This window comes from Molothrus ater, chromosome 3, assembly GCF_012460135.2.
Source record: "Molothrus ater isolate BHLD 08-10-18 breed brown headed cowbird chromosome 3, BPBGC_Mater_1.1, whole genome shotgun sequence".
Taxonomy (NCBI): Eukaryota; Metazoa; Chordata; class Aves; order Passeriformes; family Icteridae; genus Molothrus; species Molothrus ater.
Window position 1 is genome coordinate 98,359,515 of NC_050480.2, and position 23,566 is coordinate 98,383,080.

Consider the following 23,566-nt stretch of genomic DNA (forward strand, 5'->3'; position numbering starts at 1 on the left):
CATAAATAGTTCATGGTAAGGAGAGAAACATCTATGGTACTGTTCTGATGAGTGAAACAGTAGAGAGATTAGGGCAAAAGAATCCCATTAGAATCCTGTTACCTGCAGAGGTCAATTTTGTAATATTTCTCTGCAATGGAATAAGGAGATGGAAATGACCATAACTGCGACAGCAGATATTTAGCTTCTATATTCTGCATATTCCATCACTTTGCAATCCCCAGAAGCCCCATAGACAGAGTTGACAAATGCAGGATCTCCTATATTTCAGAGAAACAGAAGTAAAATCAGCATCTGTCTCATCTTAAGTAACAGCTTTCCAGATGTTCCTATACCTCATATTATTAAAGTAACTTTCACGCCACCTGAACAATTAAAAATAGAGAGAAATAAGGTTTTATTTTGTAACACTGTAATAAGGAACTGTAATAATTTTCAGTTGTTTTTCATCTCTGTTAATTTCTGAAAGTATTGAATATTTTATGTTACTACAAAAATTAACCTTACTGAGATACTTCCTCAAATATATCTATACATATTCAATACATTCACAAATGTTTTAAACTAATTGCAATAGATAACATTATAAAGCTAAAATATATCTATATTTGTGAGTTATTTATAATGTTTCATTGGTTTACCTTCAGTGTGTCCTTTTCAGTAAAGTTCCATTTTCCCTGCCCATTGACAGCCTTCCACTCAGTAATCAAATTTAGTTCTAGAAATTTCAAACATTACAAATAAAAGAGAAATTACAGATGAGGAAGCTGACTACAAATAGTCCTATGAGTCCTAGTGTCTTATATTCACTAATGCCCTCCAATTTCTTAATTAAACCAGAGTTAGAGAAATGTGCTGTCAACTTTTCTGCTCTTACTCAGTGGCACTGAATGGCATGTATCAAACACCTACTGAATATTTGGTGTGTCAGTGACTTCTGCCTACTCACACAACCAGGCCTAGTACCTAACTTGGTGTGTGGTGTACTAGTTTATAGTTCTTTTATCTTTCTTTTTTCCTTAATCAAAATACAGGCAGGAATAGATGAAGGTCAGGAGCATTAAGATGCAGATTACACGTGCCACAGATCAGATAAGAGAAGTATTTGGATGGTTTGCTCTGGTTCAGACTCATTTGCACATAATAAACTAAACCATTCAGAATACAATTTTTTCTGTGCTGAGGGATATATTTCAAAACAATATATTGAGACAGATTTTTTTTTTCTGCTATTATGACCATTCTTTTACAGTTTTTTGGGGGAGATTAGTGGGGTTTTTTTGCTGGTTTGTTTTGGACTTTTTTTGTTTTGATTTGGTTTTGGTTTTATTGTTGGGTTTTAATTTTGTGAAACATACAAACAAACTAAATGAGGGTATCCTTTCATGCTCAAGAAATTTCTGAAAAAAAAATAACATCATAACAGCATAAATGACTATAATTGAAAGGCTAGTTTGAGAAATGTTCCAGGCTTTATTTTCCCAGCTTTATAGTAACATTGCTGTGAAACCTTCAGCAAATATTAAGAGCTCATTTCAGTCAGGCCCAAAAGTTATTGAACAGAAATAATCCTGATAAGAAGAAAATAACAACTGCTTTGATGTGGGCTCATGTTTAGATCATATGCTGGAGTACCAGCAGAGATTTCTTTCTACAGCTTTCTTTGGAACTCTGACCAAGACACTTATTTCTTCCAGTCAAGATTTTCTCTAGATAAAAATAAGCCATACTATTCTAACAGTGGTCTTTCATTATTTCCTCACTTTCATTAAGTACTTGAAAACCACAAATACAAAACATAACAAAAAAAAATTATTCTTATTCGGGTATCTAAAAAAGTAAAGTTGACAAGTTTTGCTTATTGTTTTAATTAAGAGTCCAGTAGAACCTTTGCCATATTTATAGCAATATATGCTGAATTTCAATAGCTAAATTTAAAGTTGTTTCAATTTAATTTTTCTATATCAGTGATGTTCAAAATCAGTTGGGTGAACTCTATTTATGATCTTTAGGCAACCTGCAATCAGCACTCGCATATAAGTCATACAATGCAAATAATTTGCTCATTGCAATGGTTTCATTTCTCCATCAATTGAAAACAAATATATTCAATTTGTGAAATTCAACTGAGTAGCTATAGTTTCTCCATGGTCTGTATAGAATTTCACCACAAGTATACATTTAGGAGGACACCTATTTATGCAAATGTTATAAGATGCAGTATGCTGTCTAAGAGCAAAAATAGGGTTCATGTATCACTGAAAAGTATCTTATTTCATTTTAGTACATATTCTGGAACACTTAGACAGGCAAATGGAATGTATTATGCAAGTGATGTACTGTGCAGATAAGACCTTAGCCACATTTTGTCTTCATTTAAATATAAAACCCAGTTGGGTTTTTTTCACAGCTACTGACTGCTTTGAATAAATGTGGTCCTCTAACTTCCACTACTCTCTAATATATTAATTACTGACTTAGCTTTTAGTTTCTGATTTTGTCCCACACTCTCTAAGGAAGTTTTTCTGTCCTTTAAAATGGCTTGCATTTCCCCAGTATATTTATCCAGATGCTCTACCCAAATCTGTTCTCTCTGGTTCATTAAAGTATGTTGAGACTTCATATACTGTCTGGAAATCAACTAGCTGAAGCTGAGGAACAAAAAGAGTTGGAGAAAGTTCTTTCAGGGTTACTTCTACTTGTAGTTCTGATCTTAGGGTCAGTGAGCAGTAAGGGCTGGCTCCTTCAGAAGCAGCAGTCAGCCACAAGTCTGACAGTATGTGAATGAGGCACGGCAGGGCTGCACCAGTGGCTGTGTCCAGGAACAGCAGAGGGGGCCAGTCAAGGCTACAGGGGATGGGGCAGCTCCAAGGCCAAGCCAGGGAGCCTGTCTGTAGGCCAAAGTCAGCATACTGCACAGCTAGGCATTGGCCATGGCTGCAACACAGCTCAGTCAGATACCAGGGACAAAGAGCTGCAGGTTAAACACCCCAAAGAGAAGAGGTAGCCATTGCTGATGCTTCTCTCAGGCTTTTCTTAAACAGCTTTGAGTGCAGCTGAGGTTTTCTAGGCCAGCCACTTTCATTGTCTGAGTTAGTCCTGGGCTCAGATAGCCAAATGCCCACAAGAATCTGTTACCTTTTAATTTACATGAAGTAGTTGAGTTCATTCATTCACCATTAATAAAATCTGTGTTTCAGGATTTGAGGGCACTTACTGTGAAGTTAACAGTGATGAGTGCATCTCCCACCCATGCCAGAATGGAGGTCTCTGTGTGGATGGGGTCAACCGCTACAGGTCAGGAAAATTACTTGAATGACAGATATGATACATGGCTTTTTATCATCTAGCTTTTCCTTTTGTACTCTGAATGTCTAATGTTTGCTGACCTTCAGTGAAGGGGGGGCAGGGTTTGTAATGTGTTTGACAGTTACATTATAGTCTAAATCTTCTTGTGTGCAAAATTAATACATATACACCATAAGTATGATGCCAATAATTTTTTGTAGGACTAATTAAAATCACAAGGATCCAATTTAAAAAAGCAGAGTTGTTGTTAGTCCACTTACAGTAGTACAAACAATATGAGTTGAAATCAATAGAAAAAACTTAATGAAGAATATAGTTATAGCTGTTATATAAGAAATCTTGCAATTCTGTCTCTTTGATTATCCTTAAAAAGTCTGTGTGCATCCTGTGATCAGTGATCTTGTTCTTCTTCGAGAACTGGCAGTCTTATTGCAGGTCACTGGCCTCTGGAAGTCTTTGTCAGGAGAACTATGATGTTCACAGTTGGTTTTTTCACATCTTCAGTCTCAAGCCTTCTTGGGGCCTCACTCACCAGCACCCTCAAGTCCTTCTCAGCAGGGCTACTCTCAATCTGCTCATCCCCCAGACTGTGTGGATATCAGGGCTGCTTTGACCCAGTTGCAGCTTGCACTTGGTCTCGTTAAATCTCATGTAATTCCTAAGGGCCCACCTCTCAAGGTTTGCTTCATCCCTCTGGATGTCATCCCATCCTTCAGGAGTGGAACACAAAAGGCTATTATTTGTAACACCATGGTAATCTCAGTGTCTCACACCCTCACTATGGATGCTATTCCAGAGCTGCAACTATAGCATGAGAGGCATCAGTCAGCTGGCTGCAGGGCAAGTGTCAAATAAGTGAAATGCAGCTCAGGCCAAGGCAAATTCTAAGTAAGCCCTTGCACAGTGGGGTCAGCACAAAGCCTGTGGCCTTTAGCAAATGGTAACAAAAGGCTTCAGACACTCTACTTGTTGGTGCTTGTTAAAGTACTGCCCTCTGCAATTACCAGTAAAAAGAAAACATGATTTTGGTACCATTTAATTAATTCCTGTCAACATCTGCCATATTTTTCCTGAATTTTTGTAATGACCTAAAAAATAATATAGTGACATCCTTTTTGCTAGGTGCTCCTGCCAACATGGCTTTACTGGGACCCTATGTGAAGTGGAGATTAATGAATGCTTATCAAGACCGTGCAAGAACAATGGAACTTGCCTGGATCTTATAAACAGGTTAGTCACTACTAAATGACAAGTTTCCCTGATTTCTTTATGTTAATTATGGATTTGGATGGAACCTTCACCATAAATGAACTAGCCAAATGCTAGTGCTCACTTTTTTGATTCCTATGTGCCCTTAAAGAAAGATAGAAGGGAAAATGTCTTCTGCACAACTTGTGCAGAACTTTTCCTCCTTACTTTTTTGTTTGTTTGTTTTTAATTTGGAAAAAGACTGAAATAGAAGAAAAATGATCTTGTTAGATTGGTACAAACCCTGTGTTTGCTCAACAGCACTTCACAAGTTATTCAGAGATTTGTGCCAGAAGATCAGTAGCCCTTAAGTCATTTCTTATATCTTCAGTTAAAATTACTGTGCCAAATTATTCTATTAATTTAACAAAAAGTAAATCACCCTGTTTGCTTCAGAAACGTGGAAATGAGAAAACTCTGTTCATTATTTTAATATGGATGAGGATTAGGGACACCAGCTTGGCATAAGGAGATTCATATGGCTTTAAAGTATTGCAATAGATCCCATTGTTACTTCCATTGACATACCTGATTTTTCTTTTTCTAAAGATTCATTTGTAACTGTGCACCTGGATACTATGGGTCTCTGTGTGAGATGGACGTAAATGAGTGTGAAACTTTGCCTTGTTTACATGGAGGAAGCTGCATCAACAGGCTTGGAGGCTATCAGTGTTTCTGTCTACCTGGATTTACAGGTATTATTATGGATTTACTCTTTCGGCCAAGAACCTTATTTCATAGGTTTTGCATTGTAGCAAGAAAAAAATTAATCTCCTTATTGGAGGATAAATCAATACTAACTTAAAAATAGTTTTATCTAATTCTCCTGAAGTAGCTCAAAATTATTGATATTAAGACTTGAATTATAATTTCTTTAATCACCCATACATTCAGTTGAAATGAGTTATTGTATAGTATAAAGAAAATTAATGTGTATTCTTTTTAATTCAGCTAGGAAAAAAACTATTACCATAGATACAGAGAAAATTTTGCAAACGAGAATATGCTACCTTGTCATTTGAATTTGTACAGAACCATAGAAACACCTTGACTTTTGACCCGTTTGATTGACACCACTGCCTTTAGTGCTAATCTGCACATTTTTACAGAGTCATGAAAAAATATTTAATGGGTAGAGATGCAGTAAAATTTCCCTAAAATGATGTTGACTTTTATTTAAATGTTCAGTGTGCTGCTGAGCTAGCTCATACACAATGTTTTGATAGATCCATCTTAAGCAACATGAAAACACACGGGATCATATGACTGCAGAAATATTTACAGTTGTTTCCTCAAATTGAATAATTTCTGCATTTTTTATGCATAAAATTGTTTTTCCTATCTATCCCAGCCTGTGATGAATGCCACATAAAGTACAAGATAAAAAAGGATGCAATTTGCATGCACTGAACTGAGAGGAATGTAATTCTCCACAGAACAAAGAACAAGTACAGTAATGGGAATTTCTATATAGCTGTATATCCTTTTTCCATTCACCACAAATCTAAGTCCACATATCACTTGTGCACTGTTGTTCAAAATTATCCTTGAAATTTCAGCAAAAAATGGAAAAATCTATATAATTTTCCTGCCTAAATCTTTTAAAGCCTCCCCCTGCAATATATTCTTCAGATGGCCTGTGTTCTAAGTAGTACTTCTTGGATGTCACAGAAACTTCTGTTAATTAGGCAGCGGTGCTGCAGATGTAATTTCTAATAAATGTTAAAACAGTTGTATTAAACTTTATGTACATGTTTCTGTAAGAATTCCCTGTTATGTTTATAAAAGACAAGACATCTGCACATGAGCACTTAGGAGATTCTAATTTGAAAAGGAACAAGCAATCCACAGGTGTGCTTTTGTCTTGATTTTTCATTATTGACAAAGCAGTTTGACTTTAGTGTTTCCCTAACATATTTAGCCAAAAAGGATAAGATGTTGGGTTTTGTTCTGGGTTTTTTTGTAATTATTTTTTTCCAATTAGCTGTAATTTAGGAAGAAATTTTCTTTCAAAGACCAGCCCCCTTTAAAGACAGATGACAGCATGAATTGTTTCCAATGATCAGTTAAATTAAAAAAAATGTTTTAATATACTGACAACTTTAATCATCAACTATTAAAATATTATGACACCAAGCTGTGTGGCTCAGCTGATTTACTTGGAGGGAAGGAATGCCATCCAGAGGGCCCTTGCCACACTGGAGAGATGGACCTGTGAGAACCTCATGAAGCTCAACAACGCCAAGTGCAAGGTCTTGCATGTGGGTCTGAGCAATCCCAAACTGGAACTGTTGTTTGACAAGGAAGTCAGGTCAGCATGGCACTTGCAGCCCAGAGAGCCACCCATATTGTGGACTGCAGCAAAAACAATATGGCCAACAGGTTGAGGGAGGTGATTTTCCCTCTCTGCTTTGCTCCTGTGAACACCCACCTGTGTCTAGCTCAGGTGTCCCAGCATAAGAACAACACAGACCCTTTGGAATAAGTCCAGAGGAGGGTCATAAAAATGATGAGTGGATTGGAACACCTCTCCTGTGGAGACAGGCCAAAAAGTTTGGGCTGTTAAGCCTGGAGAAGAGAAGGGAACCTTATAGCAGCCTTAGAGTGTGTACAGGGGAGCTGTGAGAAACCTACAGAGGGACTGTTTAAATGTCACATAATGATAGAACAAAGGGGAATGGTTATAAGCTAAAAGAGGAAACTGTGTCTGTCATGAGGCAATTCTTGGTCTCTTCCCACAGAAGGTGCCTTGCAGCTCCTCCATCAACACTTTCTCACCTTCAGTCATTATTAAAAATAAGATTTCAGTGGCTAAAATAGAATGTGTGTTAAGTGAGCTATACGAATTCAAAATCCTTGTTCAAATGGCCAATTACTGGCTATCATCCAAAAGATGCCAAAAAATGACTAAGTACCATGAAGTCACTGATTTCAGTCATTTCTGCAGAGCAGTAATTATTCCTTAGCTTTAAATAGTTATTCTATTAAGCACAGATCTCTCTTTCTTATCTTCCCTATGAGTACAAACTGACATTTGGAAGTGACTGTGTACTTAAGTTATATGTTAAATGAAGTCAAAATCTTGGCTTAAATAACTCAGCTTGTATTTTATCTTTTATGTCAGTTTTGAGGCCCAGTCTTCCTTATCATCAGCCTCAGACCCTGCTGTTCATCTTATCTATGTGACAATGGAAACTGCTCCACTTTTCATAAAATAGGTTCATCCAACAAAAAAGTCCCACAAAATCTAATCAGTTAAAAGGGAGAGAAGTTTACTTTGTCTTTTTGACCTTCCCAGCTGCTTTTACAGCTTTGTACTGCCAGTCAGCTGTGGTAGTGATTGCATCTGCACTCCTCAAGCCTCGTGGCATTTCTTGCTATTCATATCCAGTGGAAGAAGAGTAACTACACTTCTAACTGAAGTAACCACTTATTTAGTCAGCTAGGAGGAATCTAATGGCATGCTCCTTGAGATATTAAAGCAAGAGACAGCTGACATATAAAGACATGAAAACTGACTGGCACACTGAGAACAAATTCAACATGCAGACTGATAAATCTTCATTTCTGTACTTAATGTAGAGTTTGTGGTGTCTGTCTTTTATTTTTAATATTAGAGTATACACATAAGTTTGGGGAACTTTAGAAAAACTTTATGTTTGGTAAACGCACCATAAGAACGGCACAAATTTGCATTATGCATTTTTCTGAGAAGTGCTTTAATGTCTGTGCTGTATTCTGATTTGTGAGGAAAGGAGGGGACACTTTTGCTGGACTTGTTGAGCTTGAACACTATTCAGCAAAGATTTCATAGGCCAGAAAGAAGCTAGAACAGTAAGGTGTAATCTCATTGAGTATTTGGCTTGAAGTGACAAATCAGGATTGCTAGCTGTCTCTCCTGGGAGCCAAGGTCAGGATACAAACATTCTTTTTCCTCTGAAGTGACTTATGGCCTACTAAGCAGAGCCTTAAGACATACTTTAAGCAGTTAAGTCTTCATCTGGTGGCAGCTTTGCTTCATTGCTGCTCCTCCTTGTTCATGGAAGAGAGTGTTGAAGAAGGTATGGCCAACAGGATGAATAGGAAACACCTGACTGAGCTCAGATGCAGAGAAGAAGCACACATGCAGTGAAAGGAGCAAGCATGGGCTTAGGAGGAATATTAAGTCATTGCCCAAGTGTGTAGAATTGAAATTAGGAAAGGAAAAGCTAAACTAGAGCTGAGAATAGAGAACATGTGCAGAGCTGTAGGAAAGCCTTTTATATACCTTTATTGGCCTTCCTTCTGCTCCCAAAATATATCTATTTTGGGAGCAGAAGGAAGGCCAAATAAAAAAATGGACCTATTTCTCAGTGGGGTGGGGGGCCTTGTGAGAAAAGGCATGGAAGAATCTGTGGAATGCAGTTTTCTTCTGCTTTTATGACTAAAGATCAGGCTTAAGCCTTCCAGTGTTCTAAGCCTTGTGGTAGAATTGAGGATATTCCTTTATTAACATACCTCCTGATAGAATATGATCAATTCACCACAACCAACCTTTTACCAATCTAGTTGTCCACCCTTCCAGCCTATAAAGTCCTAGCTTGTGTACAGGAGTATTGTGGGAGACAGTGTCAAAGCCATGCTAAAATCATGATAAGTGGCATACACTCCTAGGAGCTCCAGAGCTGTTAGAGTTGTTCCCTAACTATTACTGCTAACTAGGAGAGTCTTTGTACTTTTCGTCCAATGTAACTTTGGAGGGATTTTTGAATGTATTAAACTATGTTACTGTGCATGCTTTAAAGGAGTCCCTATTTTGTAAGTTACCAAACTCTTGGATTGAAATCTCAATTTCCACACAAATTGCTCTGCTACAAATACTGAGACAAAGGAACATTTAAGCAGCTCTAATGTGAGAACACCACAAAGGAACACTACATATCATAATGCCAGTGTATTCTTCTGTGACTCCATGATATTTCTTTGAGCTTTGTGAAAGTTGTAAATGTAGTTAATATCTTTCATCTTAAATTACTGTAGTATTTAGAAAATAAAATATTTTAAATTATATAAGAATATTTCAATAACTATTTCTCATGCTGAATTTTGTTTTACTGTGGACTGAAAAATTCTTTACTGGTTTTAGCCAGGACAGGGTAAAATTTTGTAGTAGCTAGAAAGGGGTATGACGAAGGCTGGGATGCTATTCTATACTGCTTCAGGTCATTGTTGGGAGCAGGAGGAAAGAGAGTCTCTCTTCTGGGGAGAGGGGGTCCTTCCAGTCAAGAAAACCTGGTATGGAAAACGTCCAGTATTTGTTTATTTTCATGGGCTTTCCATGTAAATAGTTTCTTTTTTTTATTGGTGTTGTTGTTGTTATTGTTAATTTCCTTATCTCATTGCTGTTTCCAGTAAATTTTTCTTGTCTCAACTCCTGCTCTTTGCCTTTTGTGCCTCCAGTTGGAGGGGGGCAGAGGAAGAGGAAGTGTGGTTCTACTGGCAGCACTGAACTGGGGAATATGGTTCCTAACCCACAACAACTGGGGGTAGAAAGAAAGAAACAAATTAATCAGATATAACTAGTAAGATAGAAACAAGCAATTATTCACTTAAGAACCTGTGGATGTTTCAATCACTCACAGCAATAAATACCTAAAGCAATGAATGCTGACAGATGGTTTCACTTTGCAGAACACAACATGCTATATGTTAAAACAGTTCCTATAAAGATGAGCTTCTTACTCCCAGAAAATATAGCCATGATAGCATCTTTTTGGATTATATGGGAGAGGTTGAATTTGACCAGATTTTTATTAAAAAGTGTAAGAAAATTACAAGGGTATAATAAAATACATTCTAGTATTCTAGAATGTATTCTATTCTACACTCTAGAAATTTTTCATATACCATCATCACATTCTTATTGCATTTTCATCTGCTTCCTTGTACCCATGTCATACTTCTGATCCTATGCATTTTGTCATTGACTAGGTTACTGGATCAAGCTGTAAAGGGAAAATTTCATTCTTGAATCAGAATAAATCAAGTTGGAAGGGCTCCTTCTGAGGTCTCTAGTCCAATTGCTTGCTGAAATCAGTTTTAGCTATGGGGTCAGACCAGGATGCTCAAGTCTTTGTCCAGTTGGGTCTGGAAAACCTCCAAGCACAGAACAGTTCTCATATCTGATAGAATATTTAAACTCTAATGCAGATAATACATTGCTTTACTCATAGTAAATAGGATTTCTTGTGTGCCAAGAAGAGAAAGAGAAGTTGAATTTTTAGCTGAACAGCAAACTTTGTCTTTTATTGTCATTTGACTCTGAAAAATGCGTAAAACTGCTTCTGTTTTAAATAAGACCATTAAATACAACATAAAACGTGCCTAATGGAGAAGAAAATCAGAACTACTACTATTACTACTACTAATGATAATAGTAATAATAATAATAGGTTTATAATTTTAATATTAGTGTATCCTGGAGGCATTCATGTTATAGAGTGATTTGGAATTAAATATGAATATTTTTTTACACAAAGCTATGCTTACATTGCTTTAGAGTGGTGACAGAACATTTTTTTCTTTATGCCTTTAACACACAGTACAGCTCTTCAAATTTGCCTTATTTCAACTTTATTTTACATGTCATTTTATATCACAATGTTAAAATAATTAACAATGACTATACTGGATAAAACATATTTTTTATCTGTAAGATATGTGAGTGTGCTTACATTAATATAGGAAATACAGGAAATTTATCCATATTATATTTAGTGCAACATACCAATACAATTCTTTTCTCCATATTGAACTGCATTAGTTCAAATGAGATATGCATTGTTTCTTAGAAATTCGTTTTTCACTTACAAGTTTTCATTTATCTTTCAGTTTTAAAAGTTTTCCTCAATTTTAACAAAGTCATTGATCACACTAAATCCTATGTTCTTAAAGTCAAAATTAAGAAATCACAGATATTGAATTGATATTTGCAGCTTGCCTGGCTATAGTGTGACAATGTGGCACTGCCTCCTCTGGAAATGTTGACAGCTATGTTCATTTTCTTATGATGTTTCCTATATTCAGACATTAATTAATAGACTTACTTGCATGGTTTCAGGTTTATCTTGTTCTATATCCCTTTTTGTAAGTTTATTCAACTGCCAGCTATATCTTAATTCTTGACTACTATATCTTTAGGTGTGGCTTGATTTCTTCATTTTGAATTTCAGTAAATACTTTTGCCTTGAGCAGGGGGATGCCCCAGCTGTGCACTGATCCAGCAGGGCAAAGGCTCAGCCTTGCCATGGCCTATCAAGTCGCTGGTTTAACCTCTGTGCTGGGGCCAGTGGCTGCTCTGTGCTAGGGTGTCTGGGCACCACTCCCAGGCTAATGCTGGCAGCCTGGGAGCAGCAAAAGTATAAAGGGAAATTCAAGCAGAGCCCAAGACTAGGGGAATAAGAAAGTATCAGTATCATATTCCTTCAAACAAAGAGAAGGAAGAAATCATGCTCCAGTCTAAAGTTCAAAAATCTAAATAACAGTACAAGCTACAGGTGATATTTTTATATTCTATCCCTCTGGTTCTTGTATTCACTTTTCAATTAAATGGGAAAATACAGTTCTCAAGAGCCATGCATATGTATCCAAGGTCCCTAATTGATATTTAATGAAAACAAAGGTTGTCAAAGTTTCAAACTGAGGAAATTAAGGGTTTTAATTGTTTTAATTATTTTGTTTCCTGTGGTCTAATCTTATCTTGTAAAGTTCTCTGTAGTGGAAATCAAACCTTGTCTAAACAAAGAAAAAGATACTTCAAAATAGGTGGCAACCTTTCAAATTTACTGCAGTCCAATCAGCACCAATTGAATTTGACTTGATATATGTGAAATAATTGCCTGAAATAAGTCTATTACTGACACAAAGTACAACAGAAATAGAAAATCTAAATCTCTGGTATTAGTCACTAAGTTATAATAAATCTTACTTAAGATGAAATCAACAAAAACAAGCTCAGTGACCTTTTCAGCCCTAGTTTTCCGTGCACAACTCACAGAAAGTTTTCTTAATAGATTATTTATTCATAACAGACTGAATGAGACAATGCTGAAATGATGTTGAAAGGATGTTATGCCTTTCACAAGATTAATGTCAATGTGACAAAATGAGTACTTGTTCTTTGCAGTCAGTTACTATTTTTAAGTATGTTTTTAGATTTGTAACAAATTATTTAACAAATTATTTTCTTTCTGTAAGTGGAATATGCTCTGCAATATATTTTTTAGTATTTCTACTCATGTTTATTTGTTAATTTTAATTTTTTAGACTTATGCTATAGATTTTTTGTTAATATACATAATTGGCTTCATTATTGGTTATTCAAATGATAAACCTATTAATTGATCTTTTGATTCACATCTGTCTATCCTAAAATCTCATTAAATGGTCACAAGTAGTTGTCAATAGTCTTTTAATATTTGATACCAAAATTGACTTGAACAAGGGAACTAGGTGATGCTGAGCAATTCAAAAAGGAAATCTCACCTTTTCTCTTAGTTCTTTCTATTTTCAAAAAGATATAAAATTTTCAGTTACTGGCAAAAGACCAACTTTCTTTTTTTTGTATCATGTGTAAATTAGTATAGCATGCTAATTTATTATTCTTTTCCATTTTTGAGTATGCTCTCAGCAATCAATTGCTTTTTTATCATGCATTTGTTTTTCTTTGACAGGTAGAAAATATTTAACTTTATTGCTGCATAAAATTCTGTGTTCTTCCTTTTTGTCTTTTCAAACTATTCAATTCTCATAATCTGGTATCTTGAATTTTTAATCTTCTCAAGCAGCACTAAAATATCAAATATCAATCAGATGTCATCACTTTATATTTGTCATTTTTCATTACGTATGTCAATATAACCATCCTTTTGGTATTTACACTATAGGAAATTCGAGATGGATATTTTTTATTGATTAATATCATGAACTATATGAACAATCTATGTAACTAAAAGAAATTATGTGGAAATGTTGATATTAATAAATATAGTGTTGGTTTGAGTTTAGAATTTAAAACTTAGTTGCATTTTCTGGATTTTTAAACAGGTGATAGGTGTGAAGTAAATATAGATGAATGTATGTCTTCTCCTTGCCTCAACAATGGAAGTTGCATTGATGGCATCAGTTCCTACAAGTGTCACTGTAAGAGAGGTTTCATCGGAACAATCTGTGAGATAAATGTTAATGAATGCTTGCCAAATCCTTGTCTTCACGGAAGGTGCCTATTCTTATTTAACTATTATTATCTCCATGATAATGTACCTAACTAACAATATTCAAGACTTAATGATATGGGATGTTTGATAAATATACTTTTAATAATGTTCTTCCATAAAGCAAGAGTACAAGCACACTTAAAGATGACAGATGTTGCCTGCTTAATCTAATGTAATATAGTGACATTATCTCAATTTCTCCTGCATTTTTGTTCATTACCACAACTAGTATTCAGTAAGTGGGGATTAATTAATGTTTAATATACTTAAGAAAAAATCTTTAGCTGTTACATGCCAGCAGTTGAAATGAGAAGATGTGTCCTAATGTGACAATCAAAATCCTTACAAAATGCCTCAGCACCCACAGTAGGCACATTTGAAATCCATTATAAAACTCTTGAAAAGTACCATGTATTACAGTAGGTTACATCAGACTACTATTTTGAAATGTATGGAATGATACTACTAGTGCTGTATATGGAACTAAATAAGTAAAGAGCTAAATAACACTCATTTGTATTTCAGATGCATAGATCTCATTGATGGGTATCAATGCTCTTGTGAACCTGGATGGACCAGCTCAAGATGTGAGATAAATATTAATGTATGTTTTCAAAATGTTTTTTTAATTATAGGGGAAAGGGTAATATGTTGTTGAAACTCATTTTTATTTAGTTAACCTCTGAAGTCAGTACATCGAAAATGTATGACAGAAATTCAGTTGTTTAAAATCCATTCTGCAAAGTGCATTACTTTTTGCTTACATGACAGTGCATTAGAAAAGACCATTAAAAAAATGTCGAAAGAAGTTTAAAGGTGAAGTGTGAATGATAAATCTGGAAAGCCACAACAAGCTAAGGCAACATTACCTGAATATCATTTGTCCCTCAGTTTGGGATGAATAGTATAATTACCTAATTTGTGTATTTGAATCTCATTTGCTGTAGTTTATCTGCACATTTGAATAGTAAACCTCAAGGTACAATGTTCTACACTGAAAGTTGCCATGGCTTGTCTTTAAATTTCAAAAACCATGAAATAATAGAATTCTATGGTATAAAACCATGGAGTACTAAATATACTGCCCACTTAGTCCTCTGAAGGTCATTAATAGTTTTATGTTCTCATGGGGAATGGCTGTGGTCAAGAAGTGATCCATATATATAAGTCTGTGCTGTGGAGATTCCCATGGTCAGCAAATCAATTTGTAGAAAGTGACTATATCTGGCAGAAAAAATGAACAGACTTTTCAATACTAACTACCCTTTGCAGAAAGTATTGGATTGATTTAGACTTTTTGAAGTTTTCTGCCAAACGGAGTTTAATATGATCTTGGGATATGAACCTTTCAAATGCATTTGATCTCATGAGAAAATCTGGCGTGAGAAAGTTTGGCGTGGACCTTCCTTCAGGCTATGTGGGTTCTAATATTGCGCTACTGAATTGTCAAAAAACATTCCAAAATGTTACAAAAACTTCTTTTTAACTTATGTATTAATGCAGGGACTTTTCATAATTTTTATTTACAGCTTAAAGTACTAAATAACTAAAAATGTGTCATATTACATAAAGGAAGTATGGTCCATAATTTTTTTGTTGAAAATCCAAGTCTCACATGAGGTGTAATTCTAGCTGGTATATTAGATTCCAAACTCTTTTACAGAAAGTAAAAGCCAGAAAATAAGTAATCCAGCTCTAAAGAATGCCCAACATGATACAATAAGTTATGATATTGCAAATCTGAATGTTTATCAGCTGTTACAAATGCTAATACAGAATACCCTTGGGTAATATTTTCTCCTGAACATCCATGATTTACACTTTTCTCCATTTGAAGAGAACAAGAGATTAAATGTCCTGTAGACAACATCATAAAATTATATTCAAAAGATAATCATATTTCATAGCGAGATGTTTGAAAATGCATAGATAGAAACTCATAGGAAGAAACAATATACATATACCTTTGACAGCTAAGTCTGTCAGAGTAACAACTTCATTTTCTGATAGTCTTTCGATTTGCATGCAGTATGATTCCCAGATTATACTATGCTGCAAATGTCATATTTTAAACGTTCTATCATTGCATTCATCCTGCTCAGACATATATCATACCTATGCAACTCTTACAGTGATCAGCTAGGCTTTCTGACTATGTTGGGGTATGCATATCACAATAGTTGTAGTAGGCTTATGCTCTCTATTTGTTTTTTTCTAGAGTAGCTTCAGCCACTTCTTCATTTTATAAAATAATCATTATTTAATCTGATAAATATATTTTTTTTTCTTTTGTAATTTGAAGGTACATTTCTTTGTATTAAGGGCTATGCAATTTCATTTGGTGCAGGAGCCAAGATTCTGTTTAGAAGGGGATCTACAGGAGTGGCTTTTGTGAGAACAGACAGACCAGGGACTGTACCATGGTGGAAACAACCCATTTTAGTCAGCTCCAACCAAGCAACTGCAGGGAAGAGTTGAGCCTCTCACTTAAGATGATGGCACCTTTGTAGAAACGTATTTAAGAAAGAGCAGAAAACACTGTTCAGCAGAAAAAGGAGGGAGGGGGGAAAGAATTGTGAGGAACAATCAGGCAGTGTCCGAGGTCATTGAAGAAGGAGAGGGCAGAGGAGCTCAAAATGCTGCAGCAGAGATTGTCAGAGCTGTAGCTCATGAAGGGAACCACGGTGGAGCAAGTATTTGCCAGTGGTTCATGGAGAGAACCATGCCAGAGGAGACATCTGCACTGCAGCCCACATAAGACCCCATGCTGCAATATGTGAATATGGCCTGAGAGTGTTGCAGTCCATGGAGTGCCCAACAGGAGCAGGCTGTAGGCAAGAACTGTGATGCATGGAGAGAAGCCCATGCAGGAGCAGTTTCATCCTGCAGCACATAAAGAGGCCCCACACTGAAGCAGGGGAAAAGTGGGAGAAAAGGAGCTGCAGAGAGGAGCTGGTGTGAACTAAGATCCCTCTCTCCTTACCCCATCTAAACTTTTCTGGGTGAAACGAGGAAGTAGAACACTTTAAAATAGAAGAGTGAAGATGAGCCTGGGAAGAAGTGGAGTGTGGATTTATGTTTTCTTTCTGTTTCTCACTGGTCTATTTGTAGTTGAACGTAAATTATTTTACCAATGTCAAGTCTGATTTGTTACAGTAAATGGTAAGTGATCTCTCTCTGTCCTTATCAATCTAGGAGCTTTGTCATCTTCTTTTCTTTCCTTGTCATGTAGGAGGAGGGAGAGTGAGAGAATGGCTGAGTGGTCATTACAAGGTCAGCAACTAAGATGATTCAAATAACCAGCTTAAAAATAATATTTATGTGTGTATATGTATTTCCCTAGGCATACTTGGATCTTCTTTCTTTACTTTTTTATCTTGAATTTTTTTCTTTTTTACCCTGGATTTTTTCATCCTTGCCTATGTGGCTATAGAGTTTCAAGAAAATACACTTCAAAACTTTCTCTGATTGTCTAATACTTTTAGGTACAAAATAAGCACTATATATCTTTTTAGTTATAGCCTATAACTTTTGCATATCAATTGTGGAGTGTGTATATTGTAACTTCCCTATCTACTACAGTTTTCATTGCTTTTTCATTTATGGAATTCACTCAAAAACAAGTAACAGTAAAAATATATGCACTAAATGAATCAATTTCAATACACACAATTCCCTTTGACATTTGCATATTTTTGAAATTATAAAATGAATGTACATAATGGAAAATTGATCTTTCCTCTCTGATAAACATAGAATAATAATATGTGCAGTAATAGCAATTATGGTTAGTAATAGACATTGCTTCTTACTTTTTTTTGGCTTTTTGTTTCTTTGCTATGATGGATGAGACATGATTGACAGATGTGCTTCTTCCATGCTCAGTTAAGATGGCTCATCCTGTCAAAAAAGAAGCAAAAAAATGTTTTGAGTCTTTACACAGGAGAATATTCAGTTTGTTGTTATTTTGGCTTGTATCTGGTAGAAAGCTGTGATCAGACTACATCCTAGATTTGTTTTATTTTATCTGGTTTTACTGATCTTTTATCTCTATTTTCATAAAAGATAGAAACAAGTGTAAATCAGGAAAATCAGCTAATTTTCCATATTAAAAGCCCCACAGCTTATGCACATGCAGAGGCTACTTCAAGTAAAAAATATTTATTCATCAGGACCAGCCAGATTGCACAAAAGACATGGGCATGGCCAACATTGGTGGATGTACAAAGACCTCAGATAAGGTGGATGCTTTTCATGTCTCTCTGAGACTTTTTCACACTCCTGGGTATTTTTACCTATTGCTAACTAGTTTAAAAAGCATTTGGTAAAGTAAGTAATTTCTTGAAATAAGCTAAACTAAGATTAACTTCACAAAAAAACCCAAAAAAACATGGTTTATGCACAAGATACAGATAGGTAAATCTAAGAGTAAGAAGAAAGGGAGATACACACTTTATTCTGTAAAACACACTATCTGTAACTACAGACCCACAGGACAATTTCAGTGTGTGTAATACTTCAGAGACATCTGGCCATGACATAGGAAGTTTATTTTAAGTCAGAGCGACTGAATTAGAGAGTCTTTTAAACAGAAAGTAATAGGAAAAATAGATCATATAGATTGGTGAAACAAAAAAAATGGGTGAGACCTACAAAAATGTTGAAGAGGAGTTTCACCCCCAAAGTGCTAAACCCTCTGAGGGCATTCAACTGACAGGCATTTTTATAATCTATGACATGAGAAAATCCTATCAACTGATATCATAGTATGATCTTGCATCACAGATACTCTAGCAACAGAGTATATCCTAAACCCCAGGAATATTAAATTATTATATTCAGTTTCAGGAAAATAAACTTTGTAATAGTGAGGCCCACAAGCATATTAACAGCTATTAAACAAATAATGTTAAAAGCCCAGGTAAAATGTGTGCTATAGCTGAAGAACACAAAGTGGTTCAAAACCCTGACTGGCTTAAGAAGGAAACTTTAGACTGTCACAAGTAAGAAAATGGCATTTTAATAAATGGAGAGTTTGCCTATATGGAAAAAATAGAAAAGTTTTCAAAACATATTAATTCAAATGTTGGCAGGAACTTCAAAAACCTAAATACAAAATTTGAAAGTGTCTTTTAAAGAGCACTCTAACCTATAAAAATTTTTTTACACCTATCAAAGTCTGGAAGCAAGAAATTGGTGGGATTGCTTGATGGTGAAAGTGCAAAATGTGCACTCAAACAGGGTTTGAGAGAAGCTTAGTGAATTCTTTGTATTTGACAAATGCCAGAAGGACCTCACAGAATGGAAAGAGGGAAAAGGTGGCAGATAAGCTTCAGTGTAAAGTAATATTCTAGGGAGAAACAGCCTCATACAACTGAATTCAACCATCAGTTACAATTCAGGAAAGAAGATTTGGAACAATTATTGACAGTTCTCTGAAGTCATTGTCTCAATCTACAGTCACAGCAAAGCATAGCAAAAAAATCTTTCTGGGCATGATCAGGAAAAGTATGAGGAACAAGACAGAGGACATGATTTCCCTGCTACATAAAACCAGGTGGGCTCATACATTGGTTATTGTGCACAGTTTTGGACCTTGTAACTTAAGGAGAGTTAGAGAAGCTACAGAGAGTAACAAATATTATGTGAATTGCCTAGCCTACATATAAGGAGATATTTAAAGGCCTGAAATTGTTCCCTTTAAAGAGGGGAAATTGGAAGGAAATGTAATTAAGATTTAGAAAACTGCTGCAGAGGAAGATAAATAGAAAATCACTTCCCCAAATTCTGTAGTAAGGAACAGACATTTGGGGGAACATGATAAAAATAAACAGAGAAATATCTGGAGGAAACCAAACTACTTTCTTTCAGAGAAAGCAGAGAACACCTAGAACTTCCTGCCCCAAAGGCTAGGGAGTCAGGTCATCTCTTAGTAGGTTAAGAAGAATTAGGCATGTCACAGACACCAGGTTCATAAGTGAATGATAAATGAATCAGTCAGGGAAATACAGTTTATCATGTCTGATTAGACAGTTCTGCTTGCTGAAGGGAGGAAGCATGGGACATAGATTTTGCTAAAGTGGCTTTCCCTCCATCACTACTATAGACAGAATACTGGGGCAGACAGGGCGCTGGTCTGATCCAGTATGACCCTGCTTTCTATTATTGTCTCAAAATTAGATTTATTTTTTATTATTTTTTTCTCTTCTCCTTGTGCTCATAACAAAAAAAAAATTTCAAGGCAAAAAAACCCCATTTGTATCATTTTGAACTCCTTTTGAATTACTTTGGATAAAACCAACTTTCTGAAAGGTGAACCCAAGTTTTCTCTGTTCAGTCCTCAAGATATTGTATATATATTCAATCTACCAAAACAAAAGTTAAAAAGTTTTGGGAAGTAAATAATTAAACAAAATGGATGCATGATTATGTTAACTGCAAAAAATAGTGTAATAATTTTACTTAATAGAAAAATACAATTTATGTATAGTTTTGTTAAGCATCAAATAGAAATATATCTAGACCAGTCATCTAAAGGTCTCACTATAAATCTCATACTTTTCTATGGCATCAATATATTGAGATTTAACCCAATATATAGACACTGTAAAATCAGATTACTTTTTAAAAATCTGGATTAAGCATGCATTAAAACCATATGCATATTATATTCTGTATGTAAAAAACTTTATTTTAAAACATGAATTAGCTTCTAAAGCATTTATTTACAACCTTTTTTACTCTCTCCATGCTTTATTTTTTTATTTCATTCTAAACCCTTAGCCACATGGATCTTGCTTATTAAAAAACCTTCAATTTTGACCTGAGAATAGTGTTGTCCTATCATTAAGTGAATGGAAGCATGCCTCTTGAAAGCATCTTTCTTTGGTGGTGCAATATTTATCTTTAAATTCCTTTCTTATCCCTTTCTTTTCTCCCCTTACCACCCCCTGCAATCACCATAGTGGATTTGAATTAGTTCTCAAAAGAATTATTCCACTTTATAATTACCTTTTTGATACACAGTAAAACTTCACTTAAGTAAAAATAAGTCTACATTTTACAATTTTTTGCATTGAAGCTCTCTTATAGAAATATACTTGAAAGATTAGTTTGAAATAATTTTGTATTTCTAATCAGCATTTCCAGGCAGAGTAATGGAAAATAGTCCTTTCTGCTGGAAAATTTAAAAAAAATCCTAGCTTCCAAAATGCACTACTAGATTTTTTTTTCTTTTAAGAAACAGTGTTGAACTGTTATCTTCACAACTGTAATCTTCACATATTATTTTGAAAAATAGTAGATTTTTACTATTTTTATTAGTTTGCCAAAATGTGTTCCCTTAGAAATTTTTCAAGCTATGGATTGTGAATTTGGAAATAATATAGTGAAATATGCAGAAAGTTGGGCTTTCTTAGACAGAATAACTTCACTTCCAAAGGCAGATGTCAGTATGGACCCACAGATTTGGACATGGAAGTAGTATGCCTTGAGCACAGTGCCTTTCTAGGTCACTTGTTAAGAGTCCAGATTTCAGAACAATTCCCTGCCAGAAGAACCAGTGAACTGTGCCATGCCAAGGTGGACTCTCTTAAGGGACAGTAATTTTCTTCCTAGTACAAACAAGATTTACTATACCATGACATTCAGAGAACAGGAAACACCGAGAAGAAATAATAAATTATTGCACTCTAATAAATGTAGTGGATCTTGTATGACATTGTTTGAACTAAGAATTCTTAATAAAATCCAGCCTTAAAAGAGCTGCATCACTAGATATCTCAGTAGTCTTTCACTTTTTTGCCTTGATTTTTAGATTGCCTTGCTATGCTAGAAAAATCAATAAGGACTTATATTTACTGTAAACATAGTTTAGTTAAAATAAATCCAGAAAAATCACCATTCTGTGCTCCTGTTAGAAGTATGTATTTTCCATTCACTTACATTTCCATGGAAATTAATACTTGTATTTAGCTTTTATTTGCCTGGAGTATGTTTTATAGATGCCTCAAGCCTTTAATTTAAAACATAATGAGGTGGAAGATCAACATTTAGCAGTTTTATAGTGACTGATTCTCAGTAGTCAAGTTGAACCTTTTCTCTTGCTGGATATATCTGGATTTGGGGAATTCTGGTGGTTATTTTTGTACTAACTATCTCTGGGAGTTAAATACTCAATTTATAATAGTTCTTGTGAAAATAACTGTGCACTGCCATTATCTCTCTCTCAATTTTTTTGTTCACTATGTAAACCTGAGAACACTCATAGAGCCATCAAGAATTCTGGAACTTCTTACAGCAAAGAACTCACATTGATTATTGTTTTTAATAGCTAGAAACAGATCTATAATCCATAAATTTGTCTAATAATTTTTAACCCTTATATACTATGTTTTCAGCATTATCATGTGAAAATTATGTATATGATGTAATAATTGTTTTGAAAAAAATTCTATCCTAAAAATTCTGTTAAGTGTTATTTTTTCTTAGATTTAACTTACTGTGAAGTATTTTAGCTAGTACTTAAGTCATGTTATAGTTTACATTTTTTGACACACTTTGTAGTAAACAGATTCTAGAACTTGACACAATGTCTCAGTTTCCACTAACCATAAATAGAGAAATAATAATCTGTCTTGGTAAGTCATAGTGTTAGTCACAGTTCCGTCTCTGAACGCTTAAGGTTAGAATTAGCAATTTTTTCCAAAGCATTCCCATGAAAGTTCATATTGGTAGCTTGTCCATTATAATTTTTAAATCTTCTCCAAGTTCATTGCCTGTTAACAACATATAAACTCAAAGGATTCCGTGTGAGGTCAAAGTAGAGAAAGTCCATGCTTCACAGAAAAAACCAACAAACTCAGAAAGGTACCCCTCCTTCTTTACTCCTAGGAGGTCAGATGTAAGAAAATTCAAAAGATATTTGGATGAGAATAAAGTGTGTCAGACTAGTGAATAGTTGATAAAAACTCTATACAAATAATTACAATTGCATAATTTTTTATTTTATTAATAATTTATTTTCTTTGCATTGAAGCTTATGAAAGCCATCCCTGTTTTGAAAGATGAGCTGGGCAGGGGAGCATTGGTATGCTGGAAAGTGTTAGTACTGGGCATCCATTATGCATGTGAGGAAGGTTTGGCAATAAGCAGAGCACCTCAACTGAAGTCAATAAGTGTGGGGCATTTTGGGATATTTTGGTAACAGTGCAAGCAGCAAAACTCTCATCTTCAGAACAAGAAGATGAGAAGGTAGGGCCTTAGGAGCAGTTTTCTGTCCTGGTTTCCTTGTCTGTGTGTGGCTGTAGCCCTGGTTTGACTGAAGCTGTCCTTGAATGGAACAAACAAAACAGAAAGGGAAAAAGAAAAAGGGCAATGATGGCCACAGGAAAGCTAGGAATCACAGCTCCGTTTGGACAGGTTACTTGCTCTGATAGGACAGAAAAAAGAGTTTTACAGCTTATGAATACCCAGGTGTGGTGAGTTCCCTTTGTCTGGCTGCCACCCAGCCACTCCTGCACTCCTCCACCTAATCAAAAGAGAGAGAGGAAATAAAAAGAGAAGCTTGTGGGTCAAGATTAGGACTGGGAGATCGGTCATGGTCACCAATTATTGTCACTCAGCCTAGGAAAGAATAATTTAAATTACTGTTAATGAAAAACTAAAAGACTTTCTTTCCAACCTGCAAGAAATCATGTTTCTGCAGAGTCTCCTCTCAGGGGGCTGCAGCTCCTGCCAGGAGCATGGTCAAGCAT

The 23,566-nt window shown here is 35.3% G+C and overlaps 1 protein-coding gene across 1 annotated transcript in view; it reads left to right on the forward strand.

Moving 5' to 3' along the window:
- The window catches only part of EYS (eyes shut homolog), a 797,164-nt gene that overhangs the window by 291,088 nt on the left and 482,510 nt on the right, over window positions 1–23,566 (forward strand). Inside the window, exons 23-27 of the mRNA XM_054514337.1 lie at window positions 3,201–3,297; window positions 4,432–4,539; window positions 5,107–5,252; window positions 13,642–13,813; window positions 14,337–14,415. Coding sequence (XP_054370312.1) covers window positions 3,201–3,297; window positions 4,432–4,539; window positions 5,107–5,252; window positions 13,642–13,813; window positions 14,337–14,415 — 602 coding nt within the window. The remainder of the gene's footprint in view (window positions 1–3,200; window positions 3,298–4,431; window positions 4,540–5,106; window positions 5,253–13,641; window positions 13,814–14,336; window positions 14,416–23,566) is intronic.